Source organism: Colius striatus, chromosome 26, assembly GCF_028858725.1.
Source record: "Colius striatus isolate bColStr4 chromosome 26, bColStr4.1.hap1, whole genome shotgun sequence".
Lineage (NCBI taxonomy): Eukaryota > Metazoa > Chordata > Aves > Coliiformes > Coliidae > Colius > Colius striatus.
The window spans coordinates 2,246,855-2,263,635 of NC_084784.1; the positions used below are offsets into that span (position 1 = coordinate 2,246,855).

General features: G+C 59.7%; 2 protein-coding genes across 5 annotated transcripts in view; both read right to left on the bottom strand.

The window, feature by feature from the left end:
* Positions 1-5,599, bottom strand: part of LOC104562043 (cyclic AMP-dependent transcription factor ATF-7) — a 69,439-nt gene extending 63,840 nt beyond the window's left edge. For 3 of the 4 annotated variants that reach the window (XM_062015436.1, XM_062015432.1, XM_062015437.1), the window contains exon 1: positions 5,531-5,599. The gene's annotated coding sequence lies outside the window, so the exon portion shown is untranslated. Of the gene's footprint in view, positions 1-5,394; positions 5,469-5,530 lie in introns of those variants that run through there. The other variant, XM_062015433.1, reaches the window with a different exon arrangement.
* A 1,022-nt stretch (positions 5,600-6,621) lies between these two features.
* On the bottom strand, positions 6,622-9,734 carry ATP5MC2 (ATP synthase membrane subunit c locus 2). Its single transcript, XM_062015443.1, has 5 exons — positions 9,651-9,734; positions 8,488-8,561; positions 7,883-7,960; positions 7,100-7,260; positions 6,622-6,859 (listed from the first exon to the last, which is right to left on the bottom strand). Exons 2-5 carry the CDS (start codon positions 8,524-8,526, stop codon positions 6,745-6,747), a joined length of 393 nt encoding a protein of 130 aa, XP_061871427.1. The 5' UTR covers positions 8,527-8,561; positions 9,651-9,734; the 3' UTR covers positions 6,622-6,744.
* Positions 9,735-16,781: the final 7,047 nt, after the last annotated feature.

Below are 16,781 nucleotides of genomic sequence, written 5' to 3' on the forward strand. Positions count from 1 at the left end.
GGCTGTGAAAGACTGCTTTATTATTATTTTAAAGAGTTACAATGGTATTCAGAACAAGGTCTCTGCCAGCCAGGGCTCACAACATGCCCTACAAGCAAGAAACATAAGAAAGCTGTGCAAGAGCAGCACTGCAAGAGTGGCAGCACAGTCCCAAAAGGCAGGGAAGTGGTCAACTTTGCAGCTTCCCACACTTCTGAACTCCAAGAACAACGTGCATTTCACAGAATCACAGAATCTTAAGGCAAAGATCATCCAGTCCAACCCCCATTTCACACTACAGGAGTTCAAACATTTGGGGTGGTTGTTTTGGGAGCAGAGGAGGAAAATGTCTTCGTACAGCTTCTCTTTTAGGGGGTTTTTGGTAGCTGTTGCCTCACAAAGAGAGCTCAGAGCGTGCACAGAGAAATACCCACAGTGAGGAGTAAGGCCCAGAGCTGGCAGAGAAGCTTTGTTTATTCATGAACCAGCTTGCAAGGGCTGGCACCACATCTCCAGCGCTGCTTCGCTCTCGAGCAAGGGTGGGACAGCGGAGCAACATTCCAGCCCGAGAGAAAGCTGCTCCCTGGGACCCAAAAGTGTTGCTTTCCTGGGGGAAAACTATTAAATGGCTGCTGTAGCCTGGGAGCTCAGCTCTGTGCTCATCCTGATGCAGGGTGGCAGCCCCTTTGCTTGTAGACAACAGCAAAAATAAAGAGGTGGAGGTTGGAAAACTCCCCTCGGTCAGCTCGGCCTCTCAGCACCAGCCCAGCAAAGAGCTTAAGGAGGAAGAGATGTGAGCCAAACAAAAAATCCCTGCTGCACTAAATAATTAGCCTGGTTTTGCCTGGGTGAAACCACACTGTGTTGGAGTTGGTTAAAAGGGCTGAAATGTACCCAACATTCCAAAACCAGACGTCAAACTTTGGCAGGAGTGGAACCACGAAGCGCGTGCTGCGAGAGCACGGCCGGCTCCTGCAGCTGGATGTGCCACACCAGGTGTACTGGGGAGGTGGGGGAAAGGAAAAAAGGGCAAGAAACCCCTTGGATGGTTATGAAATGGAACTTGTAGGGAAGTAATTCAAGCAAACCCCCTGTGAGTCAAGACTAATTGTGGCAAAACACACTGTTGGATCGGCTGTGAGGAAGAACAAACCCGAGTGGGTGAGTATCAGCCTTGGAGAGGAACATCTCTGGATACCACCGACCTCCAGGAGCTGTGAACTGGGAGATCCTGGTGTCTTCCAAGGTCCTTCCCATGATACAGCTCACCCAAGCATTGCTTTTTGGGTTAAATAACTCCAATTCCTGCTTTTTGGGCCAAGGAGGTTGAAGGAGGAGCAGAAGGAAGAGATTTGCCACAGACTCCGAGTGATGCAGGAACTCACCAGCCCAACGAGAAGATGTGGCAGATATTGTGAAGGCTGATTCAAACCTCAGTGTTACACTCAAAAGCACGTGAGGCTACAAATGTGCCTTTGTTTCAGCTTCCTACACACCTCTACCCTGAGCAGAAATCCCTTCTAGTTCCCCAGGAAAACCTTTGCTTGCATCTCTGCTCAGCCCACGCTCCTCAGCATTCACCCTCTGTGCTACAAGTTCCTTGAAAGCAAAGCCCAGAAACTAAATTCCTTTAGAAGGGGGAGGGAAAGAAGGAAGAATAATGAAGTTACAGGAAGCAATAGGTCCCAAAGATCTACTACCAAAGCATGTTTTCACCCAGCATTTCCACTCAAAAGCATCGTGGTTGGCTGCTGAACGACAGGGGGAAGAATCACTTTGGAAACCTGACCTCAACTCTGAGTGCTAGGAAGGTGAAAGAGGCTCCAAGAAAGTCAGAAGGCTAAAATAAAACCAAAAGCATCAGGTTTGATGTAGCAGAAAATGAATCCAAACCCAAAATCCAACCCAGAGATCTTCCACTACCACATGCTGCAAACACCAACCTCCCCCCCACCCCACACCACGAGTCTGACAGAAGCTGAACGGGTTTTACAAAGCCATTTGTCAAGTGTTTCCACCACAAAGAGGGAGGATTTGTCCCCACTGTGTGGACTCAGGACAGGCACCTCACAACCAGGCTCCTGCATTTTCAAAGGGAGTGGAAGGAGGACTTGGTTTCTTCCTCCCCATCCTTCAAACTTCTCCACCCTTCAAAAGGGGTGTGGGAAAATTCCTGCCCATGTCCACAAAACCCCTTTCAAGCCATCCTGAGAACATCCTCCACAGTCAGTGGCATGTCCAGTCAGGCTCTGAGGGGGTTTGGAAGAGATGGGAATAAAAACATTAATGAGAAGTTTCATTCATCAGATGTTTCAGCACCTTGGGCCTCTCTGCAGCACTTCCCTGTCACTCTGCAACTGGGCAGCCCAGAACTGGCCCCAGGACTCCAGCTGAGGCCTCCCCAGGGCAGAGCAGAGGGGCAGCACAACCTCTCTGGCCCTGCTGCCCAACTCTTGATGTCCCCCAGGCTCCCACTGCCCTTTTTGTCCACGTTGCTGCTCATGTTTAGTTTATTATCAACCAGGACTCACAGGGTCCTGTCCCAGAGCTGCTCTCCAGCAGGTCACCCCCAGCCCTGGCCTGCTGCTGGGCTTGTTCCTCCCCAGCTGCAGGACTCTGCCCTTGCCTTTGGTGAACCTCAAGAGGTTCCATTTTCACCTGACATCTTTGTAAACCAGAGAAGCAAAAAAAAACCCCATCAGAACACTAAATACACAGGCTGGGAAATGCTGGAGAAGAACCAGAAACACAAGAGTAAGCAGAAATCAAGGTTAGAAACCCCTCTCGATGGGGAAGAGTTGAGCAAAAGACAAACTGCAAGTGGGAGAAGGTTTCACAGAGTCACAAGGTTCATGTAGAGCTTTCCCTTCTTACAAGCTGCTCAGGGGAAAGTCCCAGTTCTCCAGCGTTCTGATGCCAACCACGTTTAGCTCCAAGCAGTTTGGTATCAGGAGGATATTGGCAAATTGGAAGGCATTCAGGAAAATATAGTTCAGCAGCTGGAGGGATTGATTTACAAGGAAAGATTAAAATAACTAGAGGCCTAGTTTGGCTGAGCAGTGAGGAAGGTGGACATGATCATTTTTTGCTTTACAGTTAGGTTGACAGGCGAGTGCCAAAAGGGAGAGGAAATGTTTAAACACACTACAATTAGGTCTAACCAAAGGAATTAAGGAAACCTGTGGCTGCATTAAACTTCTCCAGGCACTGAGCTCTAGAGGGTACTAAACCACTCTCCCACTTCTCGAATTCCCAACCAACTTCTAGGATCAGAAAGAAAACCCTCTGCTAGAGGAAGGACCACCCTGGCTGTGGGTGATAGGTGCAAACCTCACAGGTTGACTGCTGAGCCCACACCTTGTTTGTTTGTTTGTTTAACAAGAAGAGCAAACAAGCTTCCCAGCCCTCTCCAAGCCCACAAAGTGATTATAGCTGGCACAGCTAATTGCCCCACTCCTGTCACAGAAGGTGGATCCCATCTGGAAGGAAACAGGGAGGAAGGATGTTAACCCTCCTCGTTTTCCCTGAGGGAATCTGGCCATTCCAATTCCTCCCTCCCACAAATTTCTCCTCCATGGTGAAGTTATTCTTAGTTTGTGACAAGAAAACCCCAACCCCTTCCTCCTCCCAAAAAAACCCCTGCCAGTAGCTGAGAACTGCTGCTGGATTCCTCTCCTCAAGCAACTGTGTTTTAACCAACAACTGTTTTTAAAGCATTTTGCAAAGAAGAGGATGAGCCCCTTCAGGCTGTGGCTGGCAGGAGAGAGCCCCTGCACAACCAACACCCTAGTGAGGCAAAACCCAACACTTTTATAACTTGAAATGTTGCCTGAGCAGGGAAAGACACGGTAACAGGACATGGGGAAAAGGCAGCGACAAATTAAGAGGCAGAAAGAGGAAAAGGAGGAAAGCTGAGCAGAACAAGGACTTGTTGTCGTTGTACACATTTCACCTCACACCTCAACTGGCTGATTTCTTTTCCTGAGAGAGGTTGAGGGACTCCATACCAATGTTTCTGGCAGTAGGAACAAACCAGCTCTGAGATGTGACCCAGACTGTGCTCTCAAAGTCAGAGCTTACCCAGAGGCAACAGATTTCACAGCACCAGATGAGCAAGTGCAAGGGGAAACCCCAGCACTCCAACCAGCTCTCAGAAGCTTGAGCTCTCAAAGCAGCCCAGTGAGAATTAACCACTGTTTCAGGCTTGGGAAGGAGCTGCTTGGTTTGCTAATTCCCTCTGTTTACACTATGGGAGTCCTTGATCCCTCTGGGACTGTGTTGGGTTCAAAAGCCCCTCACCTCCCAACACCTTGCAGACCTCCCAGTCTACACCTTGTTCCTCACCTCGTTCCTGTGAGCACCCACAACCTCCCCACGTCCCTTCTGCTTGTTGCTGGCAGACCCTCAACATATGCCTGGACCCTCTCCAGCTCCCCCACGAGAGCCATGAGCCCCTGTGCTCAGCCCAAAGCTTCTTCACCCAGAGAAGAACAGAGACACCATTCAAGGGGTCCCCCTAAGGGTCTCCTCTGATCCCCCAGCTCCCCATCCCCAGGGACACCCTGTATCTCTTCAGGGTCCCACCAGGACCTGCACACCAAAGGGTCTCTCCTGTATCTCCAGCCTCAAAAACATTCCCCTCTGCCCCCAATTCTCACCTACCTTCCAAGGCTCCCCCATTCCTCAAGGACCCTCCCCCAGATACAGTCCCTCACCAAACACCTCGCCAGGCATCACCTCCTGGAATACCACCGCAAGACCCTCTCCCCTTAACCCCTCCTTTCACCCCCACACGCTTGCAAAGGTCTCAACAGCCCCATCCCCTCTCTGCAACCCCTCGAGCCCCCTCATGTCCCCCAGACCCCTACCCGCGAGGCCCTTGCGGACCCTCCTCCTCCGCGGCCCCCAAATCCTCCTGACGCCCCGCACCCCGTTGACCTCGCCCCTCACACACCCCCCCCCCAGCCCCCCATTTGTCCCGTCTCCCCCCCTCAGGGGCCCCCAAGGCCTCCGGGTTCCCCCCTCAGGCACCGCCCGGGCCCCTCGCTGCCTCCCTTGGCCCCGCCCACTCCGGGGAGGCGCTTTCCCCTCATCGCGGCGCCCCCTAAATCCCCATTGGCTGCGCCACCCGCCACTCCAAGCCTGGCGGCGAGCCGATTGGTCAAACGGAGCTGTCAATCAAAGAAAGGGCGGGGCAAAGGGGCCCCACAGAAGCCGCCTCACGAAAACTCAGGGAGAGTTGTGGGGGGAGGGGCCGTCCGGGGCTCCCCACCGCACCCCTCCCCCCCCTCCGCCGCCCCCCCCCAAACACCCGCACCCCGGGGGGCTGCTCCGCCGCTTGCTCTCGCCACCGGCCCCTCCCGGGGGGTGCGGGGGCGGCCACGCGGCCCGCCGAGCCCGGGAGCCGCCGGTTACCTGAGGGAGGGAGGGACGGGCTGGGCCGAGCCGCGCCGCCGCCGGGGCCTCGCGCTGGCTGCTGCCGCCTCTCGCGTTGGGCCCCCCCCAACCCCCCCCCCCCCCCAAACCCGACCACCCCCGGTCCCCTCCCCACCTCGCGCTCCTCGTCCCCACGCGCGGGACTCTCGCGAGACCGGAGGGGAAGGAACAGCGATGGGGCCAATAAGGGGCCTGAGGGGGCGGGGCCTCGGGGAGGGGGCGGGGCGTGGTGGGGCCTGTGGGCGTGGCCAATCGAAAGGGGGCGGGGCCACATGGATCGTCCGGAGGCTGCGGGGACAGACCCGGGACAGACCGACACAGCCCCGGGACAGACCGACACAGCCCCGGACACACAGACACAGACCCGGGCTGGACTCCCCCGGCTCCAGACACACAGGGGAGTGCTGGGGAGAGGCCAGGGCAGGGCCAGCAAGATGCTGAGGGATGGAACATGTGTGTGAGGAGGAAAGGCTGCAGCCCTGGGGCTGTTGAGCCTGGGGAACAGAAGCCTGAGCTCAGGGGGATCCCATCAGTGCTGCTCAGTCCCTAAAGGAGGATGGATGGGGCCAGGCTTTGTGCTGGGGTGGCCAGTGGCAGGACAAGGGGTGATGGGCACAGGCTGGGACACAGCAAGTGCCCCTGGCCCAGGAGGAGCAAGTCCTTTGGTGCTGAGCTGAGGGAGCCCTGGCCCAGGCTGCCCAGGGAGGGTGTGGAGGCTCCTTCTCAGAAGGTTCCCAACATCCCCTGGACACGTTCCTGTGCCCCTTGAGCCAGGGGAAGCTGCTGGAGCAGGGGCTGGGGCTGGAGCAGCTCTGCAGGGCACTTCCAGCCCCCAGCACCCAGGGGTTCTGTGACACCCCAACACTGAGACATCCCAGCACTGGGACACCCAGACATTCAGAGACACTCCAAGACTGAGGCCTCTTCCAGCCAGGAACGAGCCCAAAGCCCAGCTCATGGCCCTGAGGCTGCCAGGCAGATGCTCCCAGCTGAGCTGTCCCCAACGGGGTCATGTCCCTGGGCAAGGACAGAGGAAGGTGACAGCCCAGGGCCATCTTTGTCAAGGATGTTTCCATCCCCTTGGGGAGGTGGCTGAGGGTTCAGGGTGGCAGCTGGGCTTAGCCTCAGGCTGGGAACATTGCCAGCTCTCCAGGGAGGGCAAGTGGTATGAGATGGGGCCACCAAGGAGACACGAAGAGCTGACACTCCGTTATCAAACCGTCTTTATTCTCCTCCTGCCCATTGTGGGCCCAGGTTAGTGGTCTCCCCTGTGCCCCCCAGACACCATTCATGGCTCAGTCACCGTCACTGTCACCACCTCCAGCTCCATCACATGGCGAAGAGGATGAGGAAGGCCACCATGAGGCAGAAGAGCCCCATGGCCTCGGAGAGGGCAAAGCCCAGGATGGCATAGGAGAAGAGCTGCTGCTTAAGGGAAGGGTTCCTGTGGGGAGAGGGAGAGGAGAGGGAGAGGAGAGGGAGAGGAGAGGAGAGGAGAGGAGAGGGAGAGGGAGAGGGAGAGGGAGAGGGAGAGGGAGAGGGAGAGGGAGAGGGAGAGGGAGAGGGAGAGGGAGAGGGAGAGGGAGAGGGAGAGGAGAGGGAGAGGAGAGGCTGGTCAGCAAGGGGCACAGATGTCCCCTCACTGCCCCATTTCCTCCCCCCAGTGTGTGTGTGTCCCCCTGACCTGGCATAGCCGATGATGAGGCTGCCAAACACGGTGCCAATGCCGGCGCCAGACCCGGCCACCCCCACCGTGGCTGCGCCAGCACCGATGAACTTGGCGGCCGTGTCGATGTCCCGGTGAGCTGAGCTCGTCTGGATGGCTCTGTGGGCACCTGGCTGTGCCTGCAGAGAGGGGAGAAGGTGGGGGTTGATCTCTCAACCCTCCCAGTGACTCAGTTTCCCCACACCCAGCTCCCTGCAGCCTCTTCTCTGTGTCGCCCCCACAGTCGCTTCCCCTGGGCTCCTCCTGGGGCTAGTGCTCAGCACAGGATCACTGGGCTTGGAAAGGCCCCTGAAGCTGCTGGAGTCACCCCCTCCCCTCACGCTGCCCAGCCCAGCCCTGACCCCTCAGCACCTCAGCTCCAGGGCTTTGGGATCCCTCCAGGGCTGGGCACTCCCCCAGCTCCCTGGGCAGCCTGGCACAGGGCTGACACCCCTCTCAGGGAAACAGTTCTGCCCCAGCTCCAGCCTCAACCTCCCCTGGGCCAACCCCAGCCCCTTTCCTCTTGTCCTGTCACTCAGGAGCAGAGACTGACCCCCAGCTCCCTGTAGCCTCCTGTCAGGGAGTGTCAGATAGTGCTGTTGTCCCACCTCAGCCTCCAGGCTCAACACCCCCATTCCCTCAGCCCCTCCTCAGCACCCTTGTGCTCCAGCCCCTTCCCCAGCTTCCCTGTGCCCCTCCCAGGGCCTGTGCTCAGCAGCCCCAGCCCTCCTTGTGCCCCCCAGCCCGAGCTGGGTCTGTTACCTGCTCTGTCCAGGCCTCAGGTCTGCTCAGCACAGAGGCAGAGAGGGGTTGGTACAGCACCCGGGAGCTTCTCCTCACCTGCAAGACACAGCACCCTCAGATTTGGACACACACACACCCCTCTCACCTTGTGCTCCCCCAGGGCAGCAAAACTCTACCTGCAGGTCAGCACTGTCACCTCCAGAACTCCCCAAACACACCCAGCCCCTTGAGGCACCTTGTAAGGCAGTAGCACCCAGCTGGGAGAGCCTGTCCCAGCACTCAGCACCCAGGCAGAGCTCCTGGGTGCCCCATGGCCCTATCAGGGGCTGCCCACAGCCACAGGGCTCAGGCAGTGGCACACAGCCAAAGGCTCTTTACTCCCAGGGCTGGATCCACCTCCACATGGGTAATTAGTAACCATCAAAGGGAATAAAATGATCTTTAACCAGAGCATCTGAGCTCTGGGGGCTCCACTCACCATCAGTTCAACCCAGAGTGGCTCTAAATCTGTCCCCAGACTTCTCCCCTTGTCCCTAAGAAGGTCACATGTTGCCTCCCACACCCTTTCATCCCCCCCAGAGGGGATCAGGAGGGTGAAGGAGGGGGAAGTTGTCACTACTCACGAGCACAGGAGCAGAGAGGAACTTTGCACAGGCCAACATGGTGAGGGATGGAGGGACACACGGATGGGACACGGCTGGAAGAGACACAGACAGCGGGGCCTGAGGAGCTGCAGCACGTGGGATGTGGTCCCAGGGCCAGGCAGTGGCAGGGAGGACACAAAGGAGGTCTGAGGCATGCAGGGATGGTGGGGCAGGGTGTGTGTTTGTCCTCCAGGTGACAGCTCCTGCCTGAGTGCCACCACAGAGGCAGTTTAGGGTGCAGGAATTTGGGGTCTGCAGCCTGAGGCTCAGGAACGTGTCCAGGGGGGGTTGGGAACCTCCTGAGAAGGAGCCTCCACACCCTCCCTGGGCAGCCTGGGCCAGGGCTCTCTCAGCTCAGCACCAAAGGACTTGCTCCTCCTGGGCCAGGGGCACTTGCTGTGTCCCAGCCTGTGCCCATCACCCCTTGTCCTGCCACTGGCCACCCCAGCACAAAGCCTGGCCCCATCCATCCCCCTTTAGGGATTGAGCAGCACTGATGAGATCCCCCTGAGCTCAGGCTTCTGTTCCCCAGGCTGAACAGCCCCAGGGCTGCAGCCTTTCCTCCTCACACACATGTTCCATCCCTCAGCATCTTGCTGGCCCTGCCCTGGCCTCTCTGCAGCACTTCCCTGTCTCTCTGCAGCTGGGGAGCCCAGCACTGGCCCCAGGACTCCAGCTGAGGCCTCCCCAGCTCTGGCAGAGCAGAGGGGCAGCACAAGCTCCCTGGCCCTGCTGCCCACACTCTCTTCATGCCCCCCAGGCTGCCATTGGCTCCTTGCCCACGAGCCCACGGTGCTGCCCCACGTTCCCTTTGCTGCCCCCCAGCACTGCCAGGGCCCTGTCCCACAGCTGCTCTCCAGCAGCTCACCCCCAGCCTGGGTCCCATCCCTCAGCATCTCGCTGGCCCTGCCCTGGCCTCTCTCAGCCTGTGGAGCGCAGCCCTGGCCCAGCACCCTCCTGACGGCCCGACCCGGCCCGGCCCGGCGCTGACACCCAGAGCGCGGCCTGAGGCGCGTGTGGGGGACCCGGCCCGTCCCTTCCCGCACGGGGGGTGTCTGTCGCCCATCGCCCCGCTCCCACGGGGGGTCTCTCCCCTCCTTGTGCCCTCAGAGCCGGGTTTAACCGCCCCCCCCCCCCTTCACCTGGCGCCCGGCGGCGGGAGGTCGCGGCGGCAGCGACTGCGCAGGCGCGAGGGGAAGCAGCGCCCACGTGACTCCGCCCTTCCGCCCCGCCCCCTTCCGCAGCGCCCCCTGTTGGGCGGGAGGGGGCGGAGCCTGGCGGGGGCGGTTTGCGCGCCCTCTGGTGGCGCGGGAACTCGCAGCGCCGGGGGCGGGGCTTAAGGGGGCGGGGCTTAAGGAGGGGCGGGGCTTAAGGGAGGGGGCGTGGCTTAGGGCAGGGGCGGGGCCGAGCGTGGCGCCCTCTGGTGGATGCGAGGGGCGCGGTGAGAGCAATTGGGGGGGGAGGAGATAAGTGTTGATGAGAGACTGGGGCATCCCCAAAGTGCTGGGGGGCTGCGGCACCCCGGGGTGCTGGGAGACAAGGTAGGGGTGACCCCAGAGCGCTGGGACCCCCCCAAAGTGCTGGGGGGCTGTGGCACCCCCAAAGTGCTGGGGAGGAGGCTGGGGCCACCCCAGAATGCTGGGACCCCCCCAAAGTGCTGAGGGGGAGGCCGGGGTCACCCCAGAGCGCTGGGACCCCCCCAAAGTGCTGGGGGGCTGTGGCACCCCCAAAGTGCTGGGGAGGAGGCTGGGGCCACCCCAGAATGCTGGGACCCCCCCAAAGTGCTGGGGGGCTGTGGCACCCCCAAAGTGCTGGGGAGGAGGCTGGGGCCACCCCAGAATGCTGGGACCCCCCCAAAGTGCTGAGGGGGAGGCCGGGGTCACCCCAGAGTGCTGGGACCTCCCCAAAGTTCTGGGGGGCTGCGGCACCCTCAAAGTGCTGGGGGACAAGGCCGGGGTCACCCCAGAGTGCTGGGACCCCCCAAAGTGCTGGGGGGCTGCGGCACCCCCAAAGTGCTGGAGAGGAGGCCAGGGTCACCCAAGGGTGCTGGGACCCCCCTCAAAGTGCTGGGGGGAATCCTCCAAGGTACTGGGGGACACAGTGTCACCCCGGGGTGCTGGGAGACCCCTGGGATGCTGGGGGGGGGGGTGTCAAGGTCACCCCAGGGTGCTGGGATCCCCCCTAAAATGCTGGGGGGATCCCCCAAAGTTCTGGGGGTCAGTGTCACCCTGGGGGGTGCTGTGACCTCCCCCCATGGTCCACGGGGACTATGTCACCCTGGGGTGCTTTGGGGGGCTGTGTGGGGTCACCCCAAACTTCTGACACCCTCCCCAGGGTGCTGGGAGTCCCCCCAAAGTGCTGGGGGTCTGGGACACCCCGGGGTGCTGGAGGGAAGTCGGGGTCACCGAAGGGTGCTGAGGGGGATCCCCCAAGATATTGGGGGGTCAATGTCACCCCGGGGTGATGGGACGTTACCCCAGGGTGCTGGGAGCCCCCCCAAAGTTCTGGGGGTCAGTGTCACCCCTGAGTGCTGAACCCCCCCCCACGGTCCACAGGGACTGTGTCACCCCGAAGTGCTTTGAGGGGGGTGCGGGGTCACCCCAAACTGCTGAGAGACCCCCCCAGGATGTTGGGGTGCCCCCAACTGTGTCACTCCGGGGTGTAGGTTGGGGGAGGGGTTGGGGGTTGCGGGGGGGTTTTGGGGTGTCAGCGCAGTGGATTTACGTTCAGCCCTAACTCGGGAAGCCGTTAAAAGGCAGCGCGAGCCGCTGTTAATTAAATCATTGCTCTAATTAACTTTCATTAAAGGAAAATCAATAACGAGGAGCCGGGATGGAAGGGAGCTCATCCATCAGCGCGGGGGAGGGGAGGGGAGGGGGAGGTGGGGGAGCACCCGTGGGGTGCGGGGGATGGGAGGGTGCATCTGCAGACACGCGTGGGTGGGTGGGCTCCCCCTCCCCAAACCTTCCCCAACGCCCCCAGTCACCCTTTAATCCCCTGTCCAGCGCCCAACCCCCCCAAAACCTCCCTCTAAACCCCCCAAAACCTCCCCAAACCTCCTCCCAAATCTCCCATCGCTCACCAAAACCTCCCCCAAAACCCCCCAAAGCTCCCCCAAAATGCCCCAAAACCCCTCGACCCACCCACACCTTCCCATAACCCCCCAACTACTCCCAAAACCCCCCAAACCTCCCCCAAAACCCCCCCAATTCCCCCCAAACCTCCTCCTAACCCCCCCAATTCCCCAACTCCCCCCCAAACTCCCCCAAACCCTCCCAAAACCTTCCAAACCTCCCCCAAAACCCCCCCAACTGCCCCCAAACCTCCTCCTAACCCTCCAAATCGCCCCCAAACTCACCCAAACCCTCCCAAAACCTTCCAAACCTCCCCCAAAACCCCCCCAACTCACCTCAAACCTCCTCCAAACCCCCCAAAACCTCCCAAACCTCCCCCAAAGCCCTCCAACCCTCCACCCAAATCTCCCCCAAAGACCCCAGCTCCCCCCAAAACCTCCTCCAAAGGCCCCCCACACCACAAAGCCTGCCCCAGAACCCCCAAACCCTCCCAAAACCTTCCAAACTTCCCCCAAAACCCCCCAACTCCCCCCAAACCTCCTCCAAACCCCCCAAAACCTCCCAAACCTCCACCCAAATCTCCCCCAAAGACCCCAGCTCCCCCCAAAACCCCCCAAACCTCCTCCAACCCCCCCAAACCCTCCCCAACTCCCCCTAACCCTCCCCAAACCTTCACCAAACTCCCCCAAAACCCCCCAAAACCCTCCAAATCTCCTCCAAACCCCCCAAACCCCCCTCAAACCCTCCCAAACACCCCCAAAACCCTCCAAACCTCCTCCAACCCCCCCAAAACCGTCCCCAACTCCCCCAAAGCTTCTCCAAACACCCCTAAAACCCCCCAAACCTCCTCCAAATCCCCCAAAACTCTCCCAAACACCCCCAAAACCCCCAAACCTCCTCCAAACCTCCCCAAACCCTCCCCAACTCCCCCCAAAGCTTCTCCAACACCCCCCAAACCTCCACCAAATCCCCCCAAAACCCAAACAGCCCCAAAACCCCCCAAACCTCCTCCAAACCCCCCAAACCCTCCCCAACTCCCCCCAAACCTCCTCCAACCCCCCCAAAACCTTCCCCAACTCCCCCTAATCCTCCCCAAACTTTCACCAAACTCCCCCAAACCTCCTCCAAACCCCCCAAACCCCCCTCAAACCCTCCCAACTCCCCCCAAAGCTTCTCCAACACCCCAAAACCCTCCCAAACACCCCCAAAACCCCCCAAACCTCCTCCAAACCCCCCAAAACCCTCCCAAACACCCCCCAAAGCTTCTCCAAACACCCCAAAACCCTCCCAAACCCCCCCCAAACCTCCTCCAAACCCCCCAAAACCGTCCCCAACTGCCCCCAAACCTCCTCGAAATCCCCCCTAACCCTCCCCAAACCTCCTCCAAACCCCCCAAAACCCTCCTCAACTCCCCCCAAACCCCCCCCGTCCGTCCGTCTTTACCCCCCTTTCCATCCCCCCCCCGCCTCTCTCTTTTTTTCCCCTCCTTTCCCTGCTTTTTTTCCCTCCTTCTCCCCTTTTCTCCCCCCTCCCCTGATTTAAACCCGCGGCTCCATTTGCTGCCACTGACCTTAACGGCTTAAATTAAAAAGCAATGTTCTGTGCTCGCCTCCAAAGCCGGGAGGGAGGGAGAAAGGGGGGGTCCCCCATCCCTTAGACCCCCCCCCCCTTTTTCTCTGCCTTTCCCCCCCCCCTTCCCTTGGGCTCGGCTGCTTTTAATATCCCCGTAATGGCTTTGACCTTGCGATTAATAGCGGGATTTGCAAAGCCGGCGCGGCGTGACGGCGGCCCCGAGGGGAGGGGGGTCGTGGGGGGGTTGTGGGGGGGTTACCCCAGCTTTTAGAGGGGATATGGGGGGTGTAGGTGGGTGATGCTGGCTGGGGAAACTGAGGCACGAGTGGGGGATGCTGTAAATGGGGAGGGGAAAAGGATGGAGGGGGGAAGGAAGAAGGATGAGGGGGTCGTGGGGGGGTTGTGGGGGGGTTTTGGGGGGGTTATGGGGGCTTACCCCAGCTTTTAGAGGGGATTTGGGGGGTGTAGGGGGGTGATGCTGGCTGGGGAAACTGAGGCACGAGTGGGGGATGCTGTAAATGGGGAGGGGAAAAGGATGGAGGGGGGAAGGAAGAAGGATGAGGGGGTCGTGGGGGGGTTGTGGGGGGGTTTTGGGGGGGTTATGGGGGGTTACCCCAGCTTTTAGAGGGGATTTGGGGGGTGTAGGGGGGTGATGCTGGCTGGGGAAACTGAGGCACGAGTGGGGGGACGCTGTAAATGGGGAGGAAAGGAGGATGGATGGGGAAGGAATGAGGATGAGGACCTTGTGGGGGGGTTGTGGAGGGGTTGTGGGGGGTTACCCCAGCTTTTAGAGAGGATTTGGGGGTGTAGGGGGGTGATGCTGACTGGGGAAACTGAGGCACGAGAGGAGGATGCTGTAAATGGGAATGAAAGGAGGATGGATGGGGAAGGAATGAGGATGAGGGGGTTGTGGGGGGGTTGGGGGATTGTGGGGGGGTTGTGGGGGGTTATTCCAGCTTTCAGAAGGGATTTGGGGGGTGATGCTGGCTGGGGAAACTGAGGCACGAGTGGGGGATGCTGTAAATGGGGAGGAAAGGAGGATGGATGGGGAAGGAAGAAGGATGAAGGGGTCGTGCGGGGGTTGTGGGGGATTTTGGGGGGGTTGTGGGGGGTTATGCCAGCTTTCAGAAGGGATTTGGGGGGTGATGCTGGCGGGGGAAACTGAGGCACGAGAGGAGGATGCTGTAAATGGGAAGGGGAGGAGAATGGAGGGGGAGGAAGAAAGGAGGATGGCAGGGGAAGAAGGATGGGGGGTCGAGGTGGGAACAGGGTTGTGGGGGGGTTATCCGAGCTTTTAGAGGGGATTTAGGGTGTGTAGGGGGGTGATGCTGGCTGGGGAAACTGAGGCACGAGAGTAGGATGCTGTAAACGGGGAGGAAAGGAGGATGGATGGGGAAGGAAGAAGGATGAGGGGGTTGGGGGGGATTGGGGGGGGGTTGTGGGGGGTTATTCCAGCTTTCAGAAGGGATTTGGGGGGTGATGCTGGCTGGGGAAACTGAGGCACGAGAGGAGGATGCTGTAAATGGGAAGGGGAGGAGAATGGAGGGGGAGGAAGAAAGGAGGATGGCAGGGGAAGAAGGATGGGGGGTCGAGGTGGGAACAGGGTTGTGGGGGGGTTATCCGAGCTTTTAGAGGGGATTTAGGGTGTGTAGGGGGGTGATGCTGGCTGGGGAAACTGAGGCACGAGAGTAGGATGCTGTAAACGGGGAGGAAAGGAGGATGGATGGGGAAGGAAGAAGGATGAGGGGGTTGGGGGGGATTGGGGGGGGGTTGTGGGGGGTTATTCCAGCTTTCAGAAGGGATTTGGGGGGTGATGCTGGCTGGGGAAACTGAGGCACGAGTGGGGGATGCTGTAAATGGGGAGGAAAGGAGGATGGATGGGAAGGAAGAAGGATGAGGGAGTCATGGGGGGGTTGTGGGGGGGTTGTGGGGGGGTTTTGGGGGGGTTATGAGGAGTTACCCCAGCTTTTAGAGGGGATTTGGGGGGTGTAGGGGGGTGATACTGGCTGGGGAAACTGAGGCACTAGAGTAGGATGCTGTAAACGGGGAGGAAAGGAGGATGGATGGGGAAGGAATGAGGATGAGGGGGGATTGTGTGGGGTTGTGGGGGGGTTACCCCAGCTTTTAGAGGGGATTTGGGGGTGTAGGGAGGTGATGCTGGCTGGGGAAACTGAGGCACGAGTGGGGGACGCGGGGGCAGGGAGGGGGCTCTCGGGGGGGTCTCGGGGGGTCTCGGGGGGCAGTGCCAGGGACTGACTGCCCTTTTGCTGTGGGAGGGCAGAGGGCACTGAAGCTTCAGCCACGTCGGGTCCTGGCCCGTTCCTGGCCAGTGGGTGACATGGGGCAGTGGGTGACATGGGGCAGTGGGTGACATGGGGCAGTGGGTGACAGGGTGGCACCTGAGACCCTGAAAGTTTCAATCTGGGACCCCCAAGATGACATCTGGGGACCTCAAGGTAGCAGCCAAGACCCTCAGAGTGGCAAATGGATCCCCAGAGTGGCATCTGGATCTCCAGGATGGCAACTGGAACCCCTGGATAGTAGCTGGGACCCCCAGGGTGGCATCTGGGACCCTCAGAATGGCAGCCAAGACCCCCAGGATGGCATCTGGAACCCCCAGGGTAGCAGCCAAGACTCTCAGAGTGGCATCTGGACCCCCAGGATGGCAACTGGGACATCTGGATAGTAGCTGGGACACCCAGGGTGGCATCTGGGACCCTCAGAATGGCAGCCAAGACCCCCAAGGTGGCATCTGGGATTCTCAGAGTGGCAACTAGGACCCCCAGGGTGGCAATTGGAACCCCAGGGTAGCAGCCAGGACCCCCAGGGTGGCATCTGGGACCCTCAGAATGGCAACTAAGACCCCCAGGGTGGCATCTGGGACCCTCAGGGTAGCAGCCAAGACCCTCAGAGTGGCATCTGGACCCCCAGGATGGCAACTGGGACATCTGGATAGTAGCTGGGACACCCAGAGTGGCATCTGGGACCCTCAGAATGGCAGCCAAGACCCCCAAGGTGGCATCTGGGATTCTCAGAGTGGCAACTAGGACCCCCAGAGGGGCATTTGGATCCCCAAGGTGGCAACTGGAACCTCAGAGTAGCAGCCAGGACCCCCAGGGTGGCATCTGGGACCCTCAGAATGGCAGCCAAGTCCCTCAGGGTGGCATCCAGGATTTTCAGAGTGGCATCTGGACCCCCAAGGTGGCAACTGGAACCCCAGAGTAGCAGCCAGGACCCCCAGGGTGACATCCAGGACCTGTAAGGTGGCACCTGGGACCCCCAGGGTGACATCCAGGACCTCTAAAGTGTCATCTAAGACCTCCAAGGTGGCAACTAGGACCCCCAGGGTGGCAGGTGATACCTCCAGGATGTCACCTGGGACCAGCAGGGTGGCAACCAAGGAGCCTCGGGCAGTGCAGCCACTCAAGGAGGGTGCTGGGGGTGAGGGGAAGCTTTGGCAGCCACCCAGTGCCACCACACACCTCAGCCTGAAATACAGCCCCATAAATCCCTGCCCTGTTGTGGCTTATTGCTTAATTAGTACATGAAACGATGTGATTCAGAGGAGCCCAAATGGGATGGTGTCATGGGAGGCATCAAAGCTGCTGCTGGTGAGCCAGGAGGGGA

Coding starts and splice junctions, on each gene's coding strand:
- ATP5MC2 (XM_062015443.1), bottom strand. CDS start 8,526: ATGTTGGCCTGTGCAAAGTTCCTCTCTGCTCCTGTGCTC. Junction 7,961..8,487: donor TCCTCTCTGCTCCTGTGCTC/GTGAGTAGTGAC, acceptor TGTGTCTTGCAG/GTGAGGAGAAGCTCCCGGGT. Junction 6,860..7,099: donor CTCATCATCGGCTATGCCAG/GTCAGGGGGACA, acceptor CTCTCCCCACAG/GAACCCTTCCCTTAAGCAGC.